Here is a 26,870-nt window from a genome sequence, read left to right on the forward strand (position 1 = left end):
TTACTGACTCGTTAACAAGTAAAGTTAATTATTTCGTTTTGCCGTGGAACTGTGAGCAGCTTTCAATCACGAACTGCATTTCTATGACGATATTATACCAAGAACAAGTGTGCAATTGGACAAGTATTGAGGATTGTTTGCAACCTTGGCAAGTATCGATAAAACGACAGTTTTTATATCGAGATTCTTCGCTGTGAGCGAGACAGGTCCAAATAAAAATTGAGAGAAGTTTTGTGTTGTTTTTTTACTTTTTGTCAACTTATTGAATCTCGAAAATCCAAGTTTGGTTTCTTGTATCGTTTATTGGACTGACGATGATTTATTACGAAAGTTTACTAAAAATGCGTACGTAGCTTTTATGTTTTCCAAAGCTGAAAAACATAAATGGATCTAGTTTTCAAGATAAGATTAACTAAACATTGCAATTTTGTTAAACAAATAAGACTTCTAACGAAACCCAAACGACCTTTCTCCGCCCCCCGGAGAGCTGTTGCGCTGGTTGTGTTGGAAAGAGCCCTGCTGTGTTGTGATGACAAGCTTAAGTTAACGCGCCAGCAATAGCGCATCGTCCAATTACTATTTCCTTTCCCACTAAATGGTCATCCTTCCACCATAAAAAACTTTATTGTCCTAATCTCCCCCCAAACTGCAAACTTCCATAAAAGGACCCTTCTTTCCACCACTAATAATCGATTATTTCTGTCTTACAGAGTTTCTCCAGCACATAAGCCAAAAAACATCAGTAATTCAAGTAGAAACCGGCAATTCCCATTAACACAGTTACCGGTGCGAGTAGAAACGATACCACCGCCTCAGAAGTTCCAAAACAATGAGTATACGTCAATAATAAATGGCTTACCCGATCCAATACATACAGCCACTCAAACGACGTTGGTAAGTAAATCTGCTCGTCGTTTTTCTTTTGGTAAATGAGATTTTTAGCCAAAAACGAGACATCAGCGTCCTTATGGATGGGAAAACAACGATTTTACGTTAAATCCGCCGCCGCCACCACCAGGATATCGTTTTGGTAGTCTCCCGTTCCAACACGGCATCTATCCTCTCACGTCTCCAACCCGAGTACCTCCAAGAACTATCCCCACAGCTTTGGAACGTCACCGGGAAGTGAAGAGACGAAGTAGCGAAGACAATCTTTCTAGTGACTTAGAAGGTTCTGTTTTGAGACCTTTGAGTGAATTAGCTGATGACGAGCATTTCTCCGATGACTCGTTGGAAGAAATGCTGCCTCCTCCACCCCCAATGACCAACAAACGCGCCAGCATCGCTTGGGAGGTGAACAATACATTTCCGCATTATCACAGTTGCTAACACTTTTTTTTAGGTGCCGTTAGACGACGAGGCCCTCCTCACCCCGGGCAGTACGAAAGTCGTCGGTAGAAGACGAAGAAAGTCCGGGTCTCACTCTAGCACTAGCTCCATACCGAATAGATTAAAAGAACTAGAAGACTGGCCCGATCCTCCTCCTTGCACCACGGAAGACGAAGTCACTTCCCCGTTTTCTGATTCTGACGATCATGTGATTCTGCCACCGGAACTAAACGCGGATCACTTATCAGGAACAAGCACTTACATCGTCCGAAGAGGAAAGAAAGACAGAAAAACTTTAGTCAATCTGGGAAGCTCAGTCAATTCAAGTTCATCGCTCAATTCAAGACTGAGTTCGGACCTGAGTATCCCCGTTTCTCGATTTAGTACAGATTTGAACTGTCGACTGAGTCGTGATTTGAACACTCCAAGTTCTAGATATAGCGTAGATTTGAGCACGCCGCATTCGAGGCTCAGTCAAGAACTCAATTCTCCCAAATCTAGGTATAGCTTAGATTTGAATAATTCGAGACATTTGAGTCAGGAATTGAGCAGTTCGCCTTCGAGGCTCAGTGTTGATCTTTCTAGTTCTAGATCTAGCACACCTCAAAGCAAGCAAGGGAATGAGTTTAAGAAGCACAGCACCACGTTTGATAATATTAAGTCGTTAATTAAAGAAGGAGTTATAGAGAACTATAATTCACCACCTGTTGAGTGTACCTCGGAGCTAAATCCACTTGTTCCTCCAATTGTTAGAGTAGTATCCTTACCCAGTTTGAACGCTGAGGAGTATCCGCCGCGACGAGAGTTAGATGTCACGGTGGAAGAAGAAGAGGATGGTGAGACTTCTCAAGAAAGTGCGGAAATCTCACCACTTCGACAAATTGAGCAAAATATCAGTGAATTACTCGAAAGACGTGATATTGAAGTTATTCAACAAGACGAGAAATGTTTGTTGAACGGAGTCGAGTCGTTGAATAAGAAAGAAAAAAAGGAAAAGAAGGAAAAGAGAAGAGCACCAGCCAAACCGACAAGAGAATCGAAACGAGGACACGATTTGCAAAAGTCTAGTAGCCACAATGAGATTCAACGCTCGGAAGATTACTACCGACAGTTGTTGATAGAAGGCGCGAGTGCATTTCCTAAAAGGAATGGTATCCAGAAGTCGGAGAGTGCTAAAGAAATGTTAATTGCGCACCGGGAAAATCGGCCTTTGCCTACGTCCACTTCTGCAGATTTCCCTGTGCGCGTGGAGGTCCTCCAACACGAATTTCCTCCTTTACCACCATCGCCGGTGGAAGAGGACGAGGATGAATACTCCGAAATCATCCATCCGCTCGAAAAGACTAGGGCTGACACTTTGCCCGCAAGTAGTGAGCCACCTGCAGTGCCTCCACATCGCGATCCCGTATCAAATAGCTTAAAAACTCGTTCAATGGACGCGAATTACAGTAGAGGTAGACGAAATCATTTCTACAGTTCGTCTAGCAGAAACATCCCATCTGAAAGACGCACTTTACCCACGGAATTGCAAGAATCGAAACGAAAGCCGTTCCAGAAGCGTTCGTCGCACAGTCCTCAGGAAGAGCATCATTTACAAACGTCTTGTAGTCTACCAGAGACTCCAATTTTCGCCAGAGGATGCGACATCCCGAGGACTCCTCACAGAAGAGCACCAGATGTACCTGGAGGAAATCAAACGGCACCAAGACAGAGCAACACGATAGGTAGTCTGAACACGATAGGGAACATGTCGACGGGAGGTTACAGGCGAGGCATGTCCAATCCAGGTCTTGAGCAAGCTGTCCGAGGCGCGGAGATGTTAAGATTGGCGGGAGGACCAGGGAGAGGGTGGTATCCGAAACAAAGACATCGAAGGCCAGCCTCTATTGAGCATCTAGACAGAATGGCGTCTGGCCACAATCCTTGGGAGGCCAACAGGAAACCTCTCACTCTCCCGCCGAATTTAACACCCAAGTTCTTCCAAAGATCACCACGGGATGCGTTGCGAAGGGTAACCAGCCTACTCATAAGGAAAGGTTAGTTCAGAATTCCTTATTTAGTTTCTTCTGTTAGCATAAATACGTAATTTGGCGCAATTAAGGTGCAAATAAATCGTTAAAAAGTTAATAATAGTTATGTTAGCTCATTTGGTAACGTCACGACTTTGCGATCTGCGGAATTTCAGTCATGTCCAAGAAATGATATCATAGACCCATTTAACGGACTGAAACGGTAATTAAAATTGTATTTAACGATTTGCAGTAAATTTGTTTAATGGACGAGGCTCTTTTTCACTTATGCAGATTTAATAAAGTACTGAGATAATTTCAAATTTTATGTGACGGTAGTTGGTGGTTAAACTTTAATTTCCATATAAATTTAATTTGAACACTGAATACAAAATTCAAATTAAAATTCCCGGTTTGGATCAGTTCCGCCGCAAACCTTCGACAAACAGCACAACTTCGCTTTTCTCCACGAGGTGTCGCAGCATGTTTCACACCAAGCCTCCTGAGATAAATTTATCACCGGAAAAAAAGATCACGTGACGAAGAAAACCAAGAATGACCTTGAAATCTTCGTCTTTATTTCGAAAATGACTAAGCGGTTTGTCTGAGAAATTTTTCAAATTACACATTGCTATTTATACGTGTAAAGATTATTCATCATTCTCCCTTATGCAGTTATCAGAAATGTTTCTTTGGATTACAATTGGAGCGATGACCTTCGCAATGCAAACATGATCCTGATAAAACTGCAATAACTCCTATTTTATTGATTGTAAATTGTAAATTTCGTTTCTTTTTTCGCAGGAAACAATGGAAAAGAACCAAGAAAAGAGAAAGAAGTCGTGTCGCCCACGATCCACGAAAACGCGAATGGTAAGTTTGGTATAGTAACAAATTTGTGACCTTTATTCGAATCTCTGAAATTGAATTTATTGGTTACGTATGGGCGTCGATAATGGGAACACATTGGCGTACGTTGTCTGTAAATATTTACTCGAGTCGTTGAGATCCTCTTTTCGACTGCCAATGTGTGACAAATAGTGCACACCAAATTTCCCATCTTTTCATATTTTTAGCAGTAAATCGTTAACATTCCGATTTTCAGTAGACGGTAGATATATGTCCTGTCACTAAATTTAGATACCCCCCACTGTGCCATCACTACATTTTGGTTCATCGGTTGCAGTGACAACAGATGTTGTGATAGTGCACGACGTGCAGAATTCATTAAAACAAAGCGAATCATTTTTCTGATTCAATGCTCAATGAATCATTTTTGTGTCCAAGGATACTCTTATCGAATGTTTGAAATGCCAAAGAACTGACCGTTTTCGGTCACGAATTTGTTTAAATTTTCATCGAGCTATAAAAGAGTTAAATTAACTTTTTTACGCTATCTACCCATAAACGCGATGTTTTCGTTCTTGTTTAATTATCTACATTCATTATTTTGAGATCAATGGGAGTTCATTGTTGTTGATGCCCTTTTTATTAATCATTATTTCTGCATGATTGAGAAAAACATAAATTCTCGTCTTGCGAAGTCGGACGATCACATAAAGGGATTATACGAACGAAATTCGTGCCTCCGCCCATGAGCCATTCTTTCCTCTGCAATCCCCCAACACTCCTGGATCAATATAGAAAGGGAGAGTTAGCAACAGGGCAACTCCGCCAAATTATCAACTCAATATTTATCGTTTGTGGTTTTAATACACGCAATTAATTAGAGCCGTATTGTTCGTTTCAAAGTTAAAAAAGACTATTTATGTGTCTTGTAGATATAAATAGGAGTAATGTGTTTTCTGAGTGGGGGAGCGGAGACACACATCGCTGAAAGCAGATAATGTTACCTTTTGCATCCCGATTTCGAAAGGAGGACAGCTTGGAATGTCTCTTTGCCCTAAAATATCATCGGCTCGTTTTAAACTTTAAAAAATGAGTATGTAGGCAAGTATGTCGTTAAGTTCACGTTTGTAGTCACTAAAATACTCAGGTAAACAACGATAAGCGGTTTTATGGAGTAAGTGGCCATTAGCGAAATGGTACCACTTTTTCCGTTTTCAGGGAACACGTTTATCGGATTTCTAGACAGAATGATAAGCAACGTTATTTACCGGTTTCAGAAGAAATAAATACGAATCATAGATAAAACTCGATTTGACGCATTTTCTGCCATTTTATTTCTAGATATCCCCGAAATAACGCAGTTTTCCTAAATTTTATCAAAGCTTTAAAGCCAGTTTCGGACTCTGAGAGCTATGCATGTGGTAATTAACGATTAGAAATGCACGCGCAGCATTAAACCGTCTAAATTTTCATGTGGAATTAATCGTTTTTATACCAGCATAAATTGAGAGATTAGAACACAATCTTTCTATTTCTAGATATGTGGTCATAAATTCTTCATAATGCTAGGCAATGCAGGGGTGGAATGATAAATAGGCAGCATTATAACACTGCTTAATAAAAACAAATGGTCGTAGCTCTTTTAGGACGATGAAGAACGTTTTCTTCAACTGTTATTACAACTTCTAGCTCATTGGAAACTCTTCATGAAGTTGAAGCGAAGAAAATCAATTAGTCTTAATCCCACCGAAAACCCTAACCTAATCATTTTGTAATTCTGTCATAGAAATGACAAATTCTATTGAGAAATATCTTGTCCATGATCTAAATTAAATTAGTACTTAGGGGTCTTAAAACCCCCAAAGAAATAATCAAGATTTAGGGAACCACACGATAAAAAGTTCTAAGTTTCGAGCCTTTTACTGGGAATAAAATAACGCCCCCTTAAAACTGAATCTACTATTTTTACGGAGGTTTTAATTAGCGTTCACAGAAATATGTTACATATAAAGACCCATAAAAGCACAAGAAGGACAACTCAAGAATGATTCACCCTGTATAAATTCGACAAAATGACTCCACCTTGGCTCCAATTACAAGAAAAAGAATGACTAAGAAAACAAAAGGAAAATAAAACTCCAGAGAGAACAATGCTAACTCCGTTTTTAATAATTAGCACCACGTAATCGTTCAGCAATTAATTAATGTCGGAATTGAATTACACGTTGCATCGACTTTCATTTCCGTCCCAAGCCTCAAAAATGATATTTTAGCAGCAGAGCGATACGATATCCTATAGAACCAAAATGATTTATTATTTCGTTGAACAATATGGTCATTGTGGTGGATTCTAAAGAATAACTGATTAATTTTGTTCTAATTATTCTGGCTTTTATTGTATGAATAATTTTCTTTCCCCCTCAGATTATACAGGTAATATTTCAGGGTTATTAGGGACTTATCTCAGGTCAAGAATCTTTAAATTCCGTCAATATCTCGTGTAATTATCTTTATTGAAAGTTGCCAGGCCCGGAGTTCAGTTAAGTTCACAATTCGATTATTTCTGTTTTCTTCCACTTTATTCATTAACAGAATTAGAGACTAAAAGTTGGACGAGTTGCATAAACCAAATTAAAAACGAATCAGAAAATTTGTAAATAAAAGTTTTGCTCGTTACAAATGGAGCTAACAAAGAAACACAAGAGGTAAAAGAACCACGACATAATAACATAAGAATTTTTGCAGTGACACCAGTACCAATTATAGCCATACATCTTGCAGTAAATTCTTCATAGAATTATATCGTTTAAGCTCAACATGCCTCTGTCACGATTTGCACAATTATTTCAGTCAGTTAACAGTATTTCCGCTTTTCCTTAAAGAAAAATGCCCCCAACGACAGAGCATTATTAACATCATTACAAAACCAAGACACTTAATTATAACGTATCACACTTTTTTAACAAGGAGAGGTGATAAAAAGTGTCTTGGGATTCTGCCAGGATCTGTTTGCATTCGGAGTTGGTTTTTGCACTGAACGTGCAATGACAGAACCAACCTGAATTGTGGATTTGTGAGCTTATCGGTGTTGTTTGAAGTGTTTATTGTTTGACGACGATGCGATAAAAACTTGATCGATTTTCTGGGAAGTCGATCGCAAAAAACGATCCAAGAGCAAATGAGATACGCAACTGTGTCAGGATGAGAGATTTGGTAGGACCATGGCTGGTTTATAAATACAAATTTTATGAATCATTAACTTATTGATATGCTTGGAAATCAATCGAACTAATAACAAACCTGAACAATAAGCACTTTAAATCACAAAGGCTTGACATGATTCACACTGCAATGTGAGATTCCTGAGAAAAGTTGACGAAATAATCTGACCATCAACAGTTCGTATTTCTTATCAAAGAAATTATTATTTTATTGTTGAGATCATATAAGAGTCATTCAATTCTTACTGTATTTTTAACACATGACACATGAATGGTACTAAAATCGTTTTATTATTATGAGAAGAAAAGTGATATTAATATAAAAAATAATTGCAGTGAGAACTAATCCGAATTGTGAATGGTGCGCCTCTAATCGCATTCAATCTAAATTTCTAACTATAACGCTTTTCCCACGTGTCCAGAGTCTAAATTCTTCTCCGACAGTTACGAATTTTCATGACTTTCATTTAAAGCTCTCGATTAAGTTGAGCAAGTTTTTAATTACAAAAAGTTATGACGTTTATCTCATTAAAAGCTCTCTTTATTTTTAATTTCCGTAATTTCCTTTTGTTACCAAACTAGAAGAAAGGGGAACACTATCTAAATATTTGAGAGATAGAAGACTGCTCATTAAGCTAAAATTACAAGCTGGCGTTCTAGACACGTGAATATTTAATTCTGTAACATTACAATCAGCAGTGCACCACTGTATTGATTGATTTAAGTGAGAAAATAACTAATATAGGGCAATAGGTGAAGATTGTGCTACGACACGTGGATCTTATCTCGAAGAATCCTGCACGTGAATGTTATGGTTGTGGGGCTTACGGCTTACACTCCCCAGTGTAGTTGCATTTAAGAATACACATAAGCAATCAGCGATAATTTTGTAATGACATGTAATCATATAAGTGAAACTCAATTTATAGCGTCTGAAGCAAACATAACATTACTGGAATTTATGATTGTTGATCACAAAGCAATGAAGTTGAAAATTGAATATTTTTCTTTTTGATCTTCAAACAATTTAATCGGCCACGGTTTTGCTTTCACCTGAAAAATTACACACGCAACATCCGCAGTGGAAGTCGGAATATTTATTAGAATAATTGTTGATGTCGCAACGAAGGAGACGCAGCTTTTCATTTACGATTTTTTTTGTAGGTTCCAACATTCGCAAACACTAAACTGTAAAAAGCAGTGCTCTACAAACAAAATTTGAGATGTCAGGTATGTGTCCTTCACGTTGTTGCACACTTGACTTCACATCTCTCCAGCACTGTATTATTTGAATATATCGTTGTGTTTATCACTCTCTTCCATTTCATCACAAAACGCATTCTTCAGAATCATTTAAGCAATTTCCGGTAAACGTGTTTGTATAGCCCGATCGAAAAGGGTGGGATATTTGTAAGTGGCAGAAAACATATTCTGTTGGCTTATCAATATTAAATGGAACCTCTAATCAATTTCGGTTTGCGGTTCTGTGTTCCCACAATGGTTTCCTAGAGCTTCAGTTGCGACAACCCCTTCCGGAGTTAATCGACCACTTTGTATGCTCGTACGTACTAATTTTCCTGTGGTAAAAGTCCAGTTCCAAACACTATGTTAAATATAACACAGACCTTTGTCGGTACTGAATAAAAGACCTGTGATAACTGAGCTTTCGGATACAACTGATACGAAAGCGTGCAAGTTATAGAATTTAAAGACAATTTACTCTTATCTCCAAACTTCAAACTACCATTCCCATCGCTTTATATTACGGGACATTGGAACACAAAGACCTATAAATATTTAGCCTAGTTAGCAAAACTATTATGAAGAAACGCCGTGTTTTTGCAAGTCAGCTAATGTTGGAAAATTACCAAGGAAGATGCCAAGGAACCTGCTTGCACTGTCTTTTTTAATGAATTTTTGTGCTGTGCTAACGGTCCGTTTTTTGGCGGTGGTTTCAATCACAATATTGCGAGGTCGATGTCAGCGAATTCGTGAAGTTTAAATTAAGTTTCGACAGCTTCATTCCAGTTCAACTCCGAATTTTAATTTTAGACGGATCTAAATGTGGGCACTTCTGAACTGTTTCTACTGCTTTAATAAATAAAAAAATCTTCATCAATTTTTCATTTCGGAACGCAAATAATCCGACTCCTTTGATGAGTGAAAAGTTTTAATTCGGCGTATTTTATTGGAATCGAAAACATAAAAGTCAATAAAAACTACCCAAATTTAGTATTGGCCAAGAAATTCACTTAACATTTCGTTCTGCGTTTAGTTTCGTGGTTTACGATTATAAACGGCGAAAACTTTTTTGCCTCCGCATGAACGCTGTAATTTTTTGTTCAGTGGTTTCTTGCTTCTTCCAGCATTTTACGCCCTTGAATTCATATCTGTCACAAAAGTTTTGCACGTTGAGTTTCGAGATACATTCACATTAAGTTTGGCAATCATACAAAGTGATAACAACAGACTGGTGATACTTTGGGAACTGAAATACGGATAGAAAAAGAACCATTGTAACTCGTTTTAAATGTTTGGTAATTGAAATTTCATACTCATAGATTCTGAAGACCTTAAGCTCTCAGAAATTCAAGATTTTAGGTCCCATAGTACTAATTTAAAGTATTGTTCAAAGAGATAAATATTCTCTGATTTTTTTACATTCTGAGACGTTAACTGTTAAAAATTCGTAAAGTACATTTCTTCCTGTAATTGCAAACGGGTTTGCTGTTATTATTTAGTACTGATGTTATCTGAGGTGGTAAACTCGAGATGGTTTTGCAACGGTACGGGTGCCTGAAACCTTCTGTCGTGCCAAATTATGACACTGATTAAACCTTGGAGATACCTCCACCTGTTTTTGGACAACTGCAAGAACTTAGACTTGTCAAAAATTGTGAATTCTTCTTACTATAAACTATTAAAAAAGTGAAAAATTCTCTCACTAAACAAAAATCAATTTACGAAATCGCCCGACTTCACGACGTGATGACCAAATTAGAAGCAGTTCTCCTTTCATTAAAAATCAATTTAATTCAATAAACTAATTATTATTGGCAGTAATACAACTTGAATTGCGAAACCTCATGTTAGATCAAAAGGCTTGCATCTTTCATTTGTCCTTAGAATGTAGGTCGAACATTCCGAGGTACTTTCTGACAAAACTTTTGATTACTAGTTACAAATTGCAAGGATGCAAGGAACGTCTCTATTTCACAACAACTTTTATAACTACCATAATTCGTTTATTCTGTCAACAAAAATAAGATTTTTTGCAATGACATAGATAAGATTACTGGAGTCTATATAACTTTAAGCGTTTACCCTTAATTCGCAAAAATAGAGTTTGATAACAGACTCTATTCAAAATACCGTTTTCACTTCCTCTAAAATGAAAGGATGACATTTTATCGCGTTGTATTCAATAGTGCATTGATTATTTTTCACAGACTAGAGTTATAAACGAAATCAATATTCTCAGGAACAGGAATATCATGTTAATTCCTATTTATTCAATTTTTGCTGTCTGCGTATTCAATCACATGTACATAACTGCCAGTTGAGTTATTAAATATAATGCAGTTGCAAAAACATCAAGTGTTATCACTGTGGTTTTGCGATGTGATAACAAAAATGAGTAAACACGTTTTCAGTTAAAATAATTAAATTGAAAGCCTCTACAAACTCAGGAAATTACTAAATAGAAATGCATTCTCCCCAGAGCCGCTAATTTTAATAGAAATTTCATGGCATTGTGAAAAGTTTAATTCTCCAATCCTCTAATTTTTGAGGTTTTTGTATGCACACATAAGGTTCGTACAATACGATAATTGCAGTTTATAATGTGCCTACAGAACAAAAAAACGCGGCTTATTTGTAGATCTAAATTAATCTGTTATGATTAAATTTTCTGGTGTTGTTATCCTGGAAAAGCTTTCATATAAACGTTAATTTACATTATTGTTTTATTTGTGGCGTGAGCGGTGGTCATCGGCTTTTTGAAATTCAATGCTCTCTGGAAGCTCGTTGATGTTACGATGATGTTGCAAATGTATATTATTCCTTATTCATGGAAGCAGAAATCAAACCGGAATATTGATATTTACCAGGTTAAGGAAATTCCTGGATTATACAAATTTTAATTCGTCATCACTCTATTTTCTAAACCAAGTGAACAACTTGAAAGTAAGGAAAAGTGCTTTAAATAATTCACTGATGAACTTATAAGTCAGGGAAATTTTTTATTCTCTTATTTGGATCCACACTTTAACCTCGTTTGGCACTGCTTTTTACTCAGAGGTCGTAAAGATCATCATATTAAGAAATTATGTAAATTAAACACGTTAGGACCAGGAATTTGGTCAATGTATCGGTGATTCTTATTCTCGTGGAGTATTGCACAATATTACAGCTCAAGCTGTTACAAAATATTCAAGTTTGGATGTTATTCGAAAATTGTAAATTGTTTCTAATTAGTAAGTGTATTAGTAATGCTTCTGGTATCTAATATTTACGAGTCACAACCCAACAAGTAATTGCAGGTTATGCAGGTGATTGAGTATAAATTATTTTTTGTACATTAGTCAACTTGGTATTCTAAACATTTAGTCGAAATATAATGCCCAATTATTAAACAAATAAAGAACCGTAGTCTCAAAATCGTATTTTTTTATTTCTTCTATATTTTTAACTCTCAGACTGACTTTAAAGTAAATAGAATGGATTTTCAAAGCTCAATTCTTTCGGATGATTGATATTTTGATTCTTTATTTTAATTCGTTTTTGTTCACTTACGTTTTGGGTTTTTGTAAAATCAAATTAATACGAATTTCAATAGCAAAATAAATTCATTGTCTCAATAATAGGAGTAGTTCTTTGTTCTACATAATATTTGCGTGTAAGAACAAATGTCAAGAATTGGAGGTTCAACAGACTCGTAAAATTATTATCTTAAAAAGTACTTCCTATTTGCCCAGCAAAATTATTAGCGTTTTCAAATTTCTAGTTTTAATTTTAATAACTATAATCAATATAGAAAATTTCGATAAGTTTACACAATCTTATCTAGCTTTTGGAAATTTACAATGTGGACATTGACTTGGATTTAAAAAATCCGGACTTAATAATGAGGAATAGATTAAAAAGTCAACAGTATCTTAAAAGAATCTTCCTTTTTTTTCAAAAGAACCTGCAACCTGTTTAGACATAAAATTGTTTTGTATGAAACAACAATAGTAGAAAGTTCGTACAATTAATTTCCTAAGACAAAGCTCTGACATCACCTGATTTTTATTACCCACCCACATTTGATGGATCATTCATTAAATCATATGATTTTCAACACATCAAAACAAAATGAATGTCAAAAATAGACGAGCACCTAGAGATCATCAAAAGAGGCAATAAAAAGCTTGGCTATAAACACGCTTGTTGCTATTCCGTTCCAAACAAATCTAAACCCATTTTACTACTCACTGTGTAATAGCATCAATAGGATTTAAAGTTAATTGCTGTTAAGTAGTATGACCGACTTTTCGGGTCGCATTGTATCATTCTTTTACACACCTTTTCGAGTTTGTTTGGGTTGGGGATCAAGGAACAATAAAAAAATCAATATATTGCGATAATAAAAGTAAGTGAAAATACGTTGGGTCATTTTTTTGTCAAACGATTTGTAATAAACTGGTTAAAGTACAAAAATTACTAAGTTGCTCTTCAATCTCATCATATTCGAAGAATACCTAATTAACTTTATTAGCAATTGTTGGAACAGATCTTTTGCTCTACCCAAAATTTTTTGTAGATGCATAAATTATTCTCAAGATGCAAAGTAGGGATTCAACAAATCCGATTACATTTTTTCTGTTTTCTCTCGTCTTCCTTTACGAAAGACATTCTAAAGACAAAATTAATTTATTCAGTATTTGAACCAACTTCATATTCAGTCTAAAGAAGACTTCTATTTACAAAGTATTGATATAACCGCAATGGGGTTTCCCTAAACTCCCGAAGATTTGATAACCCAACAAACCGACTTTAACGAGGACATTAATTTGTCTTTCCTCCAACAAACTCATGTTGATTAAAACTTTAACTTCACCACTTTCGTCACCATTATGAACTCCAATGTTTCCGAATTCGCGTTGTAAACAAACGAATTAATTAAACTGTCGTCGACAGAGGATACACTTGGCACACTAAAATTGGCCACAGCAGATCGAATCTCACTTCTCATTGCAATTATGAAATGAGCACTTTTTGATTGTTTTATTAGGTTGTTCATTTTCGCCAGATGTTTTCGTCGTCCACTTTCCATTCAAGATAAATTTTCGATTTGGTCCTTGGTGTGGCGTGTAGGCAGTAACATTACAAGATAAGGGGTTACTAGGGTCGCGTCGTTTCCGGGGTGTCGTGAATGACAGGAAACTGAGAAAGATAAAAACACCCTTACCATCATTGCTTTAATATTATGATGTTAATAAAGGAAATTGATTTACATAAATAGACTCGGGAACAATAAGTGATAGCTTATCACAGATTTTTTTGCATTGTAATAACGTTTTGTTTTGCTGATTGGAATAATTGATTTCGCCCGGATTTGATTGATTAGCCGTGAGTGGGTTTTTAATTAACATAAATTTTCTGGTTAAAGACGGATTATCCTTTGAGTTAATTAAATTTTTGTTTCAGGCGAAGAAGTGCAGAAGAAAAAGGGATTTTTTAAAAGCTTCTGGAAACGGTCACGGCATTACTCTTTAGAGCAGCAATAAAGTGGTCTCGCCCTTTCCCGGTATAGAAACAAATTTACCTAATTAGTTTTTGTGTACATTTTATATAACAATAATTTAATAATTCTAACCGATTAGTATTACTATTTGTATCGCTAACAAGAAAAAGAGCACTTGATCCTAATATTACATAGTTGTAGATATTTTAACTAATTTATTATTACATCATTGTGTAACAAAAACAAAGTTTAGAGTTCTTGTAACAGTTCGCATTTTTATTTGGATTTTTTGTTATGTTTTGCTTTGGAATTGTATAATTGTACATTAGTTTTATTTATAAATTTTATTTTTATCTGTGTGTTTTTGATTTAATAAAGTTTATTTAACGATAATTCTATTTGAGTTTAGCCGTTATTTATCGCATAAATCAACATCACTTTTTTTTTCGAGATTTTTAATCGGCAGTGCAAGGTCACCACACAGATAGAGAACACACACTTTTATACGTTTCATTGCCAACTTTCTACACCATAAAAATAAGAAACCGTTTAAAATAAACCTGATTCGACTGTAGCAATTTCTTGAATTCACTCTTTCCCGATCCCTCCGCAAAACGAGACATCAAGAATGGCAAAAAAGTACTCATCTCCCCTATTACAGAAAGAATTACTACTCACTGAACATCCTCGTACAAAAGCAGGTTGTTTGATGATTTTGTATAGATCAGGTTTGTTCGAGGTCTTTGAACTTGGTCCAGCGAACAGACTGCCATTGTAATCTCTATAGCAACAAGTCCTTATGTCCGATTTTTAAGAATTGTCTTTAGTTATGTCATGCCAAAAGAACAAGAAAAACCAACAGTTGCGTTATAATGACTGATTGTCATCAACGCCAACGGTGAAACATTATTTATCAAAATAGATGTCATCAAACTGATAAACTTCTCCATTTCAACATTTTTCATCAAGTGACGTACCATCTTCATCGAAGGCCGTTGCTTCTATGCAATCACACGAAACATCAGAGGTCGTCTGCCTCCTAAGAGTTGACCGATTTGGTTTCGGTGACAATGACAACGTTCCAACACCAAAGAAGAGTATCCAGCAATAACACGGCGTTAATGGTCAGGTAAGTTCGAGAATGTGCATGGGATTTTCCTTAGATCGATCAATTAGGTACGTAACTCTTTGAGGTATAAAAAGATTTTACAGACTTCCAAAGAAGCGACATGCTCGCTGAGATTTTTATTACCATTTTCATTTCAATGGCACAGACTCGGGGCTATCATTAAGGATTTATAGAGATTGATGCGATGACTGATCCGGTAGGTGAAGTTAAATCTTGTTAGTTTAATGAGCTTCAAGAGATGTTGGGAATTGGGACATGTTTCGCTAAATTTGAGAAATTGGTAATCATATTATCAGAGCTGTCATTTCGTCAAAGTGCTTTTACGAAATTTGCTCGTGCCTCGTAATTTTGTCAAAATTTTTCAATTTTTCTACAGTTTGTGCATTTTGACAGATAACTTTTCGATATAAACAGTTTTCTTCGCCTTTTCTTATTGACAGCGTGAATGTAAAGTTTTTCTGATTATCGAAATAAAAAAATTGGATTCCGGAGGAATCGGCACATTCTAAAATAATTTATCAAAGAACTTGTTGATTTTTAATTTGATGCTTCTATAGTAAAATTCCTCAATAAGTAGACACTATCATGTCTTCAAAGCAGATTGCATCTTTCAATGAAATGTAATTTGTTACAAATGCGTCGTAAAATTGATCGAATGATTGAAGTGCATGTCAGTGCGCATTTTACACATTTAAAGCCTCTAAATCTTCCATAAATGATAATTGAGTACCTTTTGAAGCAAATGAAATCCTATATGATCGACAAAGCTGTGACATTAATTTCTAATGTTGGCAACTACGTGTCAGTCACTACAGTCACTTTGATATTGTAAAATGACATTGCAATGTCAAACAGGGTTACCAACGCCGCTGAAATTCCAAAGCCGATTTCATTCGATTATGTGCGATTATCCAAATTAAACGATCGGAGCATGACGTGAAAACAAGTCGAGAGTATATTTATAATGAAAACAATGACAATGGCGAATGCTATGTAAATAAATGGACAATATCGATCTAGAAGCTTATTTATAAATTATATCTCGTTAGTTTAGTCTGGGTCGCTCGACCGCTATTTGAAATTTTGATGACAAAAACTGCACTTTTTGCAACGATCAATCATCACTCCCGTGTCTCGGTTAGGAAGTTAACCGATGAAAACTTAAAATTGCAAGAAAAATCAGTTTTTATAAAAATTTTCGCTTTTTTCACACTCATTTCGAATCAATTTCAATTCAGTTCTCTGATCCGATTCGCATGCTGTGTAAATTGTGAGAAAGTGGAAAAAAGCGTGTAAACACCCGAAGATCTCCTTTTTGATCGTAAATTCTTCACGCCATATTTGCAAACAAAGTGACGTTAATTGTACAATTATGCAGCTTATAGTGCCATTTGCATCCGCCCTATTATTCTGGGTTCCAGTCCGGGAAAAAAATTATGCAACTGCGGTACAATTTCTAATGTAAAAAAAGAAAAAGTGTTGGTTTCGAACAGGAAATCTCATCGTTTTATCTGATGTAATGCAATTTTTGTACGCTTTTTTTCTCTTAAAGTTTGGTCAGTTTTTAGAGCTGTCGAGTAAATTCCAGAGCAATTTCCTAAAGCCTCGACGATGCAAGTTATACGAACAGCTCGCCTCGACATCTCGACATTTCTAAGAAATGTCGCAGCTGGAGGGTTTCATTACAAATATTGAAGAGCCTTCAACGTGAAATTCAATTCCACGACGTTTCAGGTCTAAAATTTTAAGAAAAACCATACATCATCAGTCTTTATGAGTCGCTTTATTGCTTTTGAAGCCCTGAATAATTCATTGTTGAAAACAATGTACGTAATCATTTCAACATTGATTGCGATATTTTGACACGAGCGAAACGATGGGAACAGCCGATAAAGCGGTTCGTTACCCCACGAGGCGCAATCCTCATGGTAACTACCGACGCGTCTGCGGCATCGATCCAGACTTCCAGGGCGTAGTCAGCGCGGTCGACACGGCACATGGATGTACTGTATCCCTAACAAAAGACAGTTTACCTTTCCTTTAACCGCTTGAATGCTAATGACCGTGTTCTAATATAAGCTAACATTTCACAGAATTTTCACTTTACTTACTCTGGTGCGTTGTAGTCACCAGAGGGTCCTAAGCGCTCAGCGAGATGAAGGGAAGTGACCGAAAAGGGAGATGAAACATGAGATTTCATGCGAGACATTTACGAGGTGCGACATCTAATAAGAAGCAATTTGGGTAGATCGTTGTCTAGGAATGTGTTTTTGGCAGAATAATAAGTTGTGATAGGGTGTATCCGGAAACGCCGGTTAGTCACTGCATCCATATCCGTTCAAGTTTGAAAAGGAGTACGTGGTTAGGAAGCAGAAATGAAACCGCAGACTTTATAATACAAATTTATTATGTTTTTTCATTTAGATACACAATATCCCTCGCGAATTATATCAGAAAAACTTTACAAAGCTACTTTTCGATTTTAAAAATTAAGAGGTAAAAATAATGTCTCTTACAATAAAAGGACAATATGAGCATTTAACGCGTTACAACAATATTACAGCAGCATGCAACGAGCTATTGTCACCCGATGCGGATGTAGAATGACTCGTTGCAGGTTATTTTCTGATTGGTGTAACAGTCACAAGGAAGTAAATACTGTCAAAACCGTCTAATTCTAAAATTATCACAAATTTCAGCGTTATGCTCCGTTCTTTAACCAAGTGTTCCAATAAAACTAGTGCTTGAATTTAGATTACATTTTAGAGAGACAGGTAAAAAGACTAATTCACACCAATCATATAGCACAAGATTACTGACATGAACAAGCAAGAACACAAACAAAATATTGCTGAAATCATCGTAAAATTGCTACAAAATCAGGGAATACAAAAACCTTACCATGACCGTATGAGAAGACTCGGCAACTTACAGCTAACTTTTGTGCTTTTTGGGAAACAAAATCAACGTTTGCTCCCTTTTATTAAGGGCAAAACACCACAAACGGGTAAAGTTTTCACATCCAATAATTTCATACACTATACGGTACAAAGCTTCGGGTTCAAGGGTAAGAGGTAAGGAAATAATTAAAGAAGAGAACAGCGGGACTAGAGATTTTTTTATTAAAAAACCCTAACTGTAATTTCTCAGTATCAAATATTTAAAGATAGCAATGGTATAAAAAAAGCTAACACGAAATGCTTATTTTAAATAATTAAAAACGACCCAATTTCGAAAGCACATCCCGCGCCTAAGCGGAAAATGCTTCCAAAACACCGGTCTAACTTAAGAAATGTATCCTAAATATCCCTAAAAACAATGATCGGTATTTATTGAGACCACAGTCTAAAAAAATCAAAAATAAACCAGAGTAGACTACCTTATAAGCACTTGCATCGAAGCCAAAAAGTCGAAATCTACTAAAAATAACAGGAGGAACGTGTTGGTTTTTGATGTTGTTTCCATCGAATGCTTATAAAATAACCTACATGGGAACAATGAAAATTAAAAATCAATGATCGCAGTTACACGCGTTATGATTGTTTAAAGGAAATCAACCGTTCCTATAGTGAATTATACTGTTTGATGCACTCGAATATACACATTGCTGTTCGCTGTTATTATTGAAAAAAATACAACTTTTTGTAATATATAATAGTCGCCGCACGGCAATGGCTGTCTTGCAGCGGCCCACACTATCTGAAACAAACGCAACCCCCAATAAGACTACAATCAAACACACCCCTCACTTAATTCTACCCCCAAAACAAAAACACTCACCTCTAGTATCCGCAGGTAATTAAATAATCACCTAGCTTTTCTACGACTGACGCTGCTTGTTGAGGTTGAATAGGATCTTCATAAAGGGATACTACAACGGCTGAAACAAACAAAATAAATCACTACACGACCGGATGCACGTTTACAGCTTGATTAGGTAAGTAACAAAATTCAGAGAACTTCGTCTGCGACTTAAACGTCATTAAAAACAAATCAAGCGCGCGTGGTGCCTTACTGAATTGTGAATATCTTAAGCACTCCACTTCAATTATGCAAGCTAATGCAGACGCGATATTGATTAAAATTAGAACTTCAGAGTATCAAGGTTGAAAACTTCCAAATTAATTTTTTAGAGCTCCAAGAAACGAATGCGCCTCCTCGTTGAGAAGGGATTTCATTTAAAATTTAACGAGTACAAACCCTTCACACGGCACCACTTCAAACTGACGTTTCTAGCATAAAATGCTGTGATTTTATTAAAAATGCAGAACCTACAATGGAAACCACGAGAGGTAATAAATTCATCAAAAATGAAAGCCGCTTTAGGATCTCCCCGATTAAATACAAAAAACATTTGGAAGTTCTCCCTTGAAGTTTAATTAAACAAAGTTATCTGAGCTCGTCATGGATCAATTGTTTGAGAGCCCTTTTAACACAAATGTAGGCTACAAATTCGATAAATGTTGATGATGCTTACACGAAGGTCCTGAGATCGCGAAGTGGGATTGCTTTTACTCATTCTAAATCTATCCATTTTCTCTAATGTCGTTAACTTTCCATTTCAAGTAAAGACGTGAATTCGGGAACCTATACAAGGAAGTCTGCGCGAATTTAGATAATGGCACATTTAAATAATAAAACGCGTTTTACAACAAGAATGGTGAAAGCCCGTAAAGCGACTACAATGGAAACGAAAAGATTTTCGGGGAACTTTCCCAAAATGCGTGTTTTAGCACAAAAATCAACAGGTAAGGAAAAGAAACCCGATAGAAATACCTTCTGGAATAAATTTTAGCCTAATAAATTACAAGCTTATCGCATGACACTCCAACAAAAACATAATTGCTTTATGTACCACTTTAAACCGAAGTGTAGCTCCTCTCAATCAAAAAATTAATATGGAGTCTCATTCAACTCATGCAACCGTCAAAAATATTGTACAGTGTTGTGCAGGTAGGGAACCAAAATACGAAAATGCTAATTCACTAAATTCCATCAATCATTTATAGTCATTTGGTAGTTAATCATTCGCTTTAGTATGCCTAACAAGTGAACAATTTCGCAAATCTTGAAACGCTTTCCCGTTACAAATGCAAATTTCAAATAATTAAAAACTCATTACATATTTTCCATAATCTATATTTTTAGTGAATGTCGCAAGGTTCCCCGACCTTGCCTATAACCTTATTCGTTAGGATGGTGCCAGGTGTATTGCACTCGTGCTATCAGTTCCAGATAAACTCGAAGGCTCATTACACATAATTACATGCTTGCAGGTACAAATAACGGTGTGTACAAAATATCATTTAACGAATCCGCCACCGAATCGCCATACAAGTTACGCTTTGCCAAAACCATAACCACCGTCAAACATAAAAATATACCGTTGATTAATTGGTTACAGCACTGCCCTCGGAAAAAATACGTCTATAAAAACCTCGTAAACAGTCCATTACCTGATCAACAGATTACTCATTACGCTTTTTCAAAGAACTGAGCTGTTTTTTGGGGGAACTGAATGGTTTGTCGCGTGGGTGGAAAACTGGCACACCTTGATTGTGGAATTTTTTCAAATCGTTTGTTGACCCGAAATATTCACTCACCTTGTGTCGTCTTCATGCAGTGGACTCCAACTTTTCCCAATTTCGCTCTAATAACACGATCTGTGCCAGAAAGGTATATGTATCGGTTACCGGCCAAGGTGACTCCTGACGACGTAAGGATGTCTTGTTTTTCGAATCCTTGAACCAATTTGGCTAATTCTTCTTTCGAGACCTGCAGCAAACAGAAGAAGATTATACTCAACAGCTGGAGATTGCAATTCGATCGATTTCGCAACAGATTAAATCGTTGAATTTGAATTCAAACCGGCGCCTCCGAACATATGTCCGTTGAAATGACTCACGCGACATACTGTCGACTGCGTCATCGTCGTTCCCTTGGCTCAGTTACGCACACCAGACTTGCCTTTCCAACGTTTTCCATATATGAGACAAATAGATTGTTCTTTTTGGTCTGCAATAACATCTGGCGGACAGATAGACAATCCTCGGCCGATAAACAAAAATGAGAATCAAAATGGGGACAAAAAACCTACACCGGCCTCTCCTGGGGATAAAAAAAACCTCTTCAGCAAGAGTCGTCTAAAAGGTCATGTAATTCAACCGACCTTTCCGTCCGTAATCCAATCACGATGATAAACACGACAACCTCGCCTTGCAGATATCGTTCCTGCGAGGACTAAGCTAATTATAGGGGAGGAAGAAAAATTGGTCTGCTTTGAATGGACGATCAACAGGATAATTAACACGACCGATAACTCAAACTTTGATACCCATCTTGGTTGCTACTCGTGTTTCATCAATGAAAAAACAAGAGTCATACAAGTGTAATCTTCACTTGATACCACCTGTAAGTGGGAGTCCTTGGACACACCATGAATAAACAAATCAAAAACGAAGAAAACGATTTACTTTCGAAGCAACTTGACCGAAGCAAAACCGATTACCACCTAGTCATTTCAACGCTTTATGCCCGTTGCACTTGAAATCTTGCATCACGTCCCAATTTCGCAAAAGAAAGTGCATTGTGAAATCGAGATGATTTCGCTTTTTGCGATAACCAGCTTTCTGGTAATGTTCAGATTCTTTTCGCAAATACAAATCAGAATTCAGGCCAAAGGAAAACGTGTGGGCCGGAACTGATTACAAAAATAAATACAAATCTTTCCGTGTCCAATTCAGTTAGGTTCATTCGCAAAAACCGCGTTGAATTATATTATCTTTATTGAAGAAATAGATAGTTGTCAATAAAAACATTACATTGCTTCAGAACAAATAAATATTCGAAGAGGTATGTCTACTATCCATTACAAGTAAGAAACAATAAAATAGCGGACACGACAAAAGAACGATATGTTTTCTGTCAATTACAGTACCTCGAAGAAACACACCTGTTCTTGACTGCTTCCAATTTAAGTGCAACAGATAATTTTAGTTACCGGATTCGATGGTTAATAATTCATTTAGTGAACTGAACCAGTCAATCAGGTCGCGCAAATGAACCACCGTCTCTTCCTCTTATTTTGCACAACGTGAAAAAGTAGATTAGAGGCATGAAAATCTTTATTAGTATTCAATATTATGCAACAACTGTCTACAAATTGCAATGATTAATTGTACAGTTTCTTATCAATTTACAGTTAATGCAGGAAGTTTCCAAGACCCATCTCCGAGGTGTTTACCTAATCTCAACACATTTTTGTTTATTTCTGATGTAAGCGGATAAAAGTGTTTTTCAGTTATCTGGAACATTAATCTGTTCATAAATTTCGAGGTTTAAAGTTGTTCAGACCAGATTTATAAGAGATATAAATTGATATTTCGCAGTATGTGCACTTCACAAGGCTTTCAATAATTTTCTGTATTGAAGTAACAGCCCATGAAGTTAAGCAACTGGAACCATCTACTAGAAAAGCTTAAAATATTTGCTTTCATAATTGAAGATAAGCATTATTTTATGCTGATAGAAGCGAATATACAGGATATTATTAAAAAATATGTCAAATATAAAAACTCGGCATTGAATAGTAACAATATCGCAAACTCCTACTGTGTTATCACAAATGAAATAAGACCATATTTAAAAAGTGATCTTATCTAATTCGTCAAGGATGAAGTAATGCATTTTCGCTATCAGGTACAGAATTAAAGATTACATAGTTCTAATTTAAAACTTTTATGAAAAAAACAGATTAAATAATTTGATGAACATGCGTCACTATCACAGATAACAAATATCAGAAGGAATAAAACTAAACAACACAGTTATAGTTAAACCCTTCTGATGGATTTAAAAACAAAACATGTACCGCCATTTCCTGTCGAAATAAAAAAAAAACAATTTAGGTTCATACAATTCAAAAGAAATTAAATTCGTGCCAGATTATCAAATTTCATAAGGTCATTCACAAGCAACATTTATTACCAATAAAATTTCTGTTTGCAGTCCCCGGAGTACCAACAAATTTTCGTACGGTCAACTTTTCATTTTAATGACACACGATGTAGGTATAAAGTTTATTAGGACATTTAAAAAGGATACGTTGTGAACCCTAATTTCATATTGGCCTCGGGGTCTTTCCACCAATGCCAAGTTCCATCTGTTTATGTATTCCGGCGTTATAAGATGGGCCAATTATTAACAATTACATATGTAAAATATAGGTTAAAAACTGAACAACCTTGCTAAATGTATTTGAATAATTAAAATAAAAAGTAAATGAGAACAACCCTAGAGCATACTTCATGTCTTAATTAAGAGTCGTAACATAATCACGCCTCCACGATTAGGATACTAAATCCATAATTATAACATAACTAAATTTTCTGACGGGATGTTTATCTGACTTTAACCAAGCTTCCGTTTAATTATGGATACACCACGAATTCCCTTGTCAGTCATTTCCTGTGTTCCCGATATTAACACCGCCCGTGATAGAGTGGCAGTTTTTCACAAACCCAATGACAATAGAATAAGACTTTTAATAACAGTACTACAAGATTAATTATAGACAAGAATGTAACAGAAAACAACTTGTAATGGAACATAATACAACACATTCCTGCATCTTTAAGAATGCATTGTGATACTGCCCATATCAATGTAACAGCTAAAAATCAAAGCACCTACAAAGTTGGCTGTGTTTGCAAGTACTGTATTAGCTGTAAAAAGAGAAATCACCGACTTTGTTAAAAAAATAACTGTTCCTTACGTGTTTATCAAAGGGCAAAACGTGAAACCATCGCTGCCGCCAATTTACTTTAATTAGATGATTCATTTTAACGGTAAGCCTACTCGAATTATCACGTTGATAAAGTAACAAACATGAGGGACAACTTTTAAATCTAAATTATCAACGCTAACCAGTTTAATGACATGCACGGTGTATGTTTATTCTCTTCATTGATCGTCGTTTTACAATTGCCACTTACCGCAGGTCAACATCGGGGAAATGTGACTAGCAGTTGCCAACTATGGACCAAAGAGAAGTAATTATTATTCCTTAGACAAAGACTTGGACTCCGTGGATAAGATAAAACTTGATCCATTGGGGATAATATCAGATAAAAACACAATGCAGCTTTAAGTTTAACGAACCAGGGCTATCACTACGAGGTGACAGTGGGCAAATGTATAATAGAATATGCTTCAGATAGCTGTAGCTACCTTAGATAATGTCTTGTCAAGTCCACAAGGGTACTGTAGATACGTAGGAAAAAAAAGGTCGGCAAAAACAGAAGAAGACAATCTCTTCAGCTGGTCTTTTGGAAGAACTCTCCATACAAGGCATATCTGTTTTTGTACTTAAAATACAGTGCGAAAGTTCTGTCTAGGGAACTGGCGAGCTTCCTATTTCAGCTGATGATGCAAGTCCTGATAGAAGACACCAACTTTAGAATCGGTTACAAAGGAAATATCGTCTTCTTTCCAGCATTTCTGTGGTACACGCATGTGATATGAATAGTTAATAATTAGTTTCTTGTCAATCCACGAAATACGAATGAGACATTTCAATTTAATACTGTATTCAGATTTCTCTGTGTAATCCCAATTTCATCGTCAAAGAATGAAAGCTGTCAAAATAATGGAAGTTCCACCTTTTGAGTGGTGTGGATTTAGTTCATTCTGCTTGAATGCACAATGTTAAGAGGATTATCACGGTTGGTCGTCATAGATTCATTGAAGGGAAGCGACACGTCTGAAAATGAAATCTATAGGCAAAACTATATTTCGTTTCAATATAAACCAAATGGACAAAAAGATTGATATTGACAGGAAACCAGAGAGTAGTTCAAAACAATCACTTATTGGTTCTGCAATGAAAATCGACAAGACAATGCAAAGTTTTCACGGGATGAGTCACATGGAACGAAGGGGAATCATTACCGGAAATTCTTATTGAATAATTCAGTGAAATACCACTTGGTCTGCGAGTATCGGCAAGGTTCCTCGGAAGGCTGCGGAAGAAGCTCGAAATTTATAAATAAAAGATTGTTGTATTTTGATGCGTTGGGCTCAATTTGGCGAAGCCTTGATAAACAACAGAGCGAAGGTTAAGGCTACGATGGGAGCTCAATGACCGTCACCGACGATCAATAAACGGGTGCATGCAAAAGCTGAACCACCCCCTCGCGTGGGACGTTTATTCATCGACTTGGATGAATGAGGGGCGATTAATACTACAACAAGACCAAACAGAACGGAAAATCATATCCATTTCCATCGAGCGTAAAGCGATTAAACGCAGTAATTAAGAAAGCCCCCCAATTAAGATTCGGAACATAAACAAACCTTAGATGTATAAATACATAAAAATCATACGGAATTTCGACTGCACAAATTCCAAGTAAGGCGAGCCCGAGTGATGGCCCCCTAGCAGGTCCACCGCAAACATTTCGACTTAAACAGGTTTCGTGGTGAATTCGATTAAAATTAATACTGTCGCAAGTGCAGTGTGCGTTTCTAAAAAAGGCGAACTCAATTTATTTTTACTGGCCGAATTCCTGGAATGACGAAATAGACGTGACGGAAACGAAAATTGCTCGCACCCGAACCAAAAAGGGCACAATTTTTATCCCAAGATAAAACCGAACTATTCGTAGATAAAATTGCCGGTAGCGACAAATACGGCGGTCGCCACTTATAATTTCTACACGTCGCATAAAACGGCGGCCATCTTGAATTTAGACCGGCACTTGTAGAAAATACGACAAAAACCCGATTTTTACAGAAACTCCCGAATTTACACGTCTTGGCGCTTTCTCCTCGAAGAAACCAACACTTCTATGCGGCCGTTTCAAAAAATCCGCCCAAAAATTGAACATTTGCATGGCCAAGCCCTGTCGTCTTTTGTCTAGAGACATGTCAAATTCGAACTTTTCTCAACTGAACAAAGTCATTTTGGTTCCAGAAAGGACGAGGCGCAGACAGATGAGAAAGGCGCAAAGGACTTACATCGAATCCGTCCGATTTTGCCCAAACATTTCCATCATGTCCTGCGATGGCGGCTTTTGTTACACATCTTGAAGCCAAAAGTTGCTTGTCTACGTAATCCTGCCAGCTCATTTTGATTAAATAAAATTAAATTATCACCTCACACACGGAGCAAACACTAATTTGCAACAAATACAGCAGTTGCCTCACAGCAATTACAGCAAACTGAAGCCGAGCAGTTGTCTGAACAAGATTGCAGCAACGGAAGTATCGGTTGACAACTGAGCAGTCGCATAGCAGTTTTCATTGCCAACGCAACAAAAACAAAAAGGCGCCATTTTCAAACTTACAGGTGGAAATTACACTGAACGCAAATTATCACCAACTAATGCCTCTAAATGAATAATGTACTACTCATAATAAACTAGAACTTTATTCCTAAAAGTAATAATTACAAAAAAGTGAAATAAACGTAGAACGACTTCCTAGCTCCCTACTGAACAGATAACAGGTGTGGAAAAATGCTTAATTAAAAATCAGCTCCAGTCTTTAAGTTACAATAAAATAAATAAAAATATATATCCTTGAATGAATTAAGAAAATCTTGTTAA

The 26,870-nt window shown here is 36.4% G+C and overlaps 2 protein-coding genes across 6 annotated transcripts in view; one reads left to right on the forward strand and one right to left on the reverse strand.

The window, feature by feature from the left end:
• LOC148174772 (uncharacterized) overlaps positions 1-14,709 on the forward strand; it is a 137,380-nt gene extending 122,671 nt beyond the window's left edge. For 3 of the 4 annotated variants that reach the window (XM_088036209.1, XM_088036208.1, XM_088036210.1), the window contains 5 exons: positions 711-894; positions 943-1,293; positions 1,343-3,365; positions 4,143-4,211; positions 14,099-14,709. In XM_088036209.1, the coding sequence (XP_087892335.1) occupies positions 711-894; positions 943-1,293; positions 1,343-3,365; positions 4,143-4,211; positions 14,099-14,178 (2,707 nt within the window). In that variant the 3' untranslated portion in view covers positions 14,179-14,709. Of the gene's footprint in view, positions 1-710; positions 895-942; positions 1,294-1,342; positions 3,366-4,142; positions 4,212-8,572; positions 8,639-14,098 lie in introns of all 4 variants that reach the window. The other variant, XM_088036211.1, reaches the window with a different exon arrangement.
• A 3,655-nt stretch (positions 14,710-18,364) lies between these two features.
• Positions 18,365-26,567, reverse strand: chic (profilin chickadee). Of its 2 annotated transcripts, none has more exons than XM_088036038.1 (4): positions 26,281-26,567; positions 20,868-21,039; positions 19,045-19,144; positions 18,365-18,959 (listed from the first exon to the last, which is right to left on the reverse strand). In XM_088036038.1, exons 1-3 carry the CDS (start codon positions 26,389-26,391, stop codon positions 19,047-19,049), a joined length of 381 nt encoding a protein of 126 aa, XP_087892164.1. In that variant the 5' UTR covers positions 26,392-26,567; the 3' UTR covers positions 18,365-18,959; positions 19,045-19,046. The 2 variants fall into 2 exon arrangements, with proteins under 2 accessions (XP_087892164.1, XP_087892162.1); XM_088036036.1 differs by having other exon boundaries at positions 18,365-18,963.
• Positions 26,568-26,870: the final 303 nt, after the last annotated feature.

The sequence above is a fragment of the Gnatocerus cornutus genome, chromosome 5 (assembly GCF_029298725.1).
Source record: "Gnatocerus cornutus isolate USDA-ARS CGAHR chromosome 5, icGnaCorn1.1, whole genome shotgun sequence".
Taxonomy (NCBI): domain Eukaryota; kingdom Metazoa; phylum Arthropoda; class Insecta; order Coleoptera; family Tenebrionidae; genus Gnatocerus; species Gnatocerus cornutus.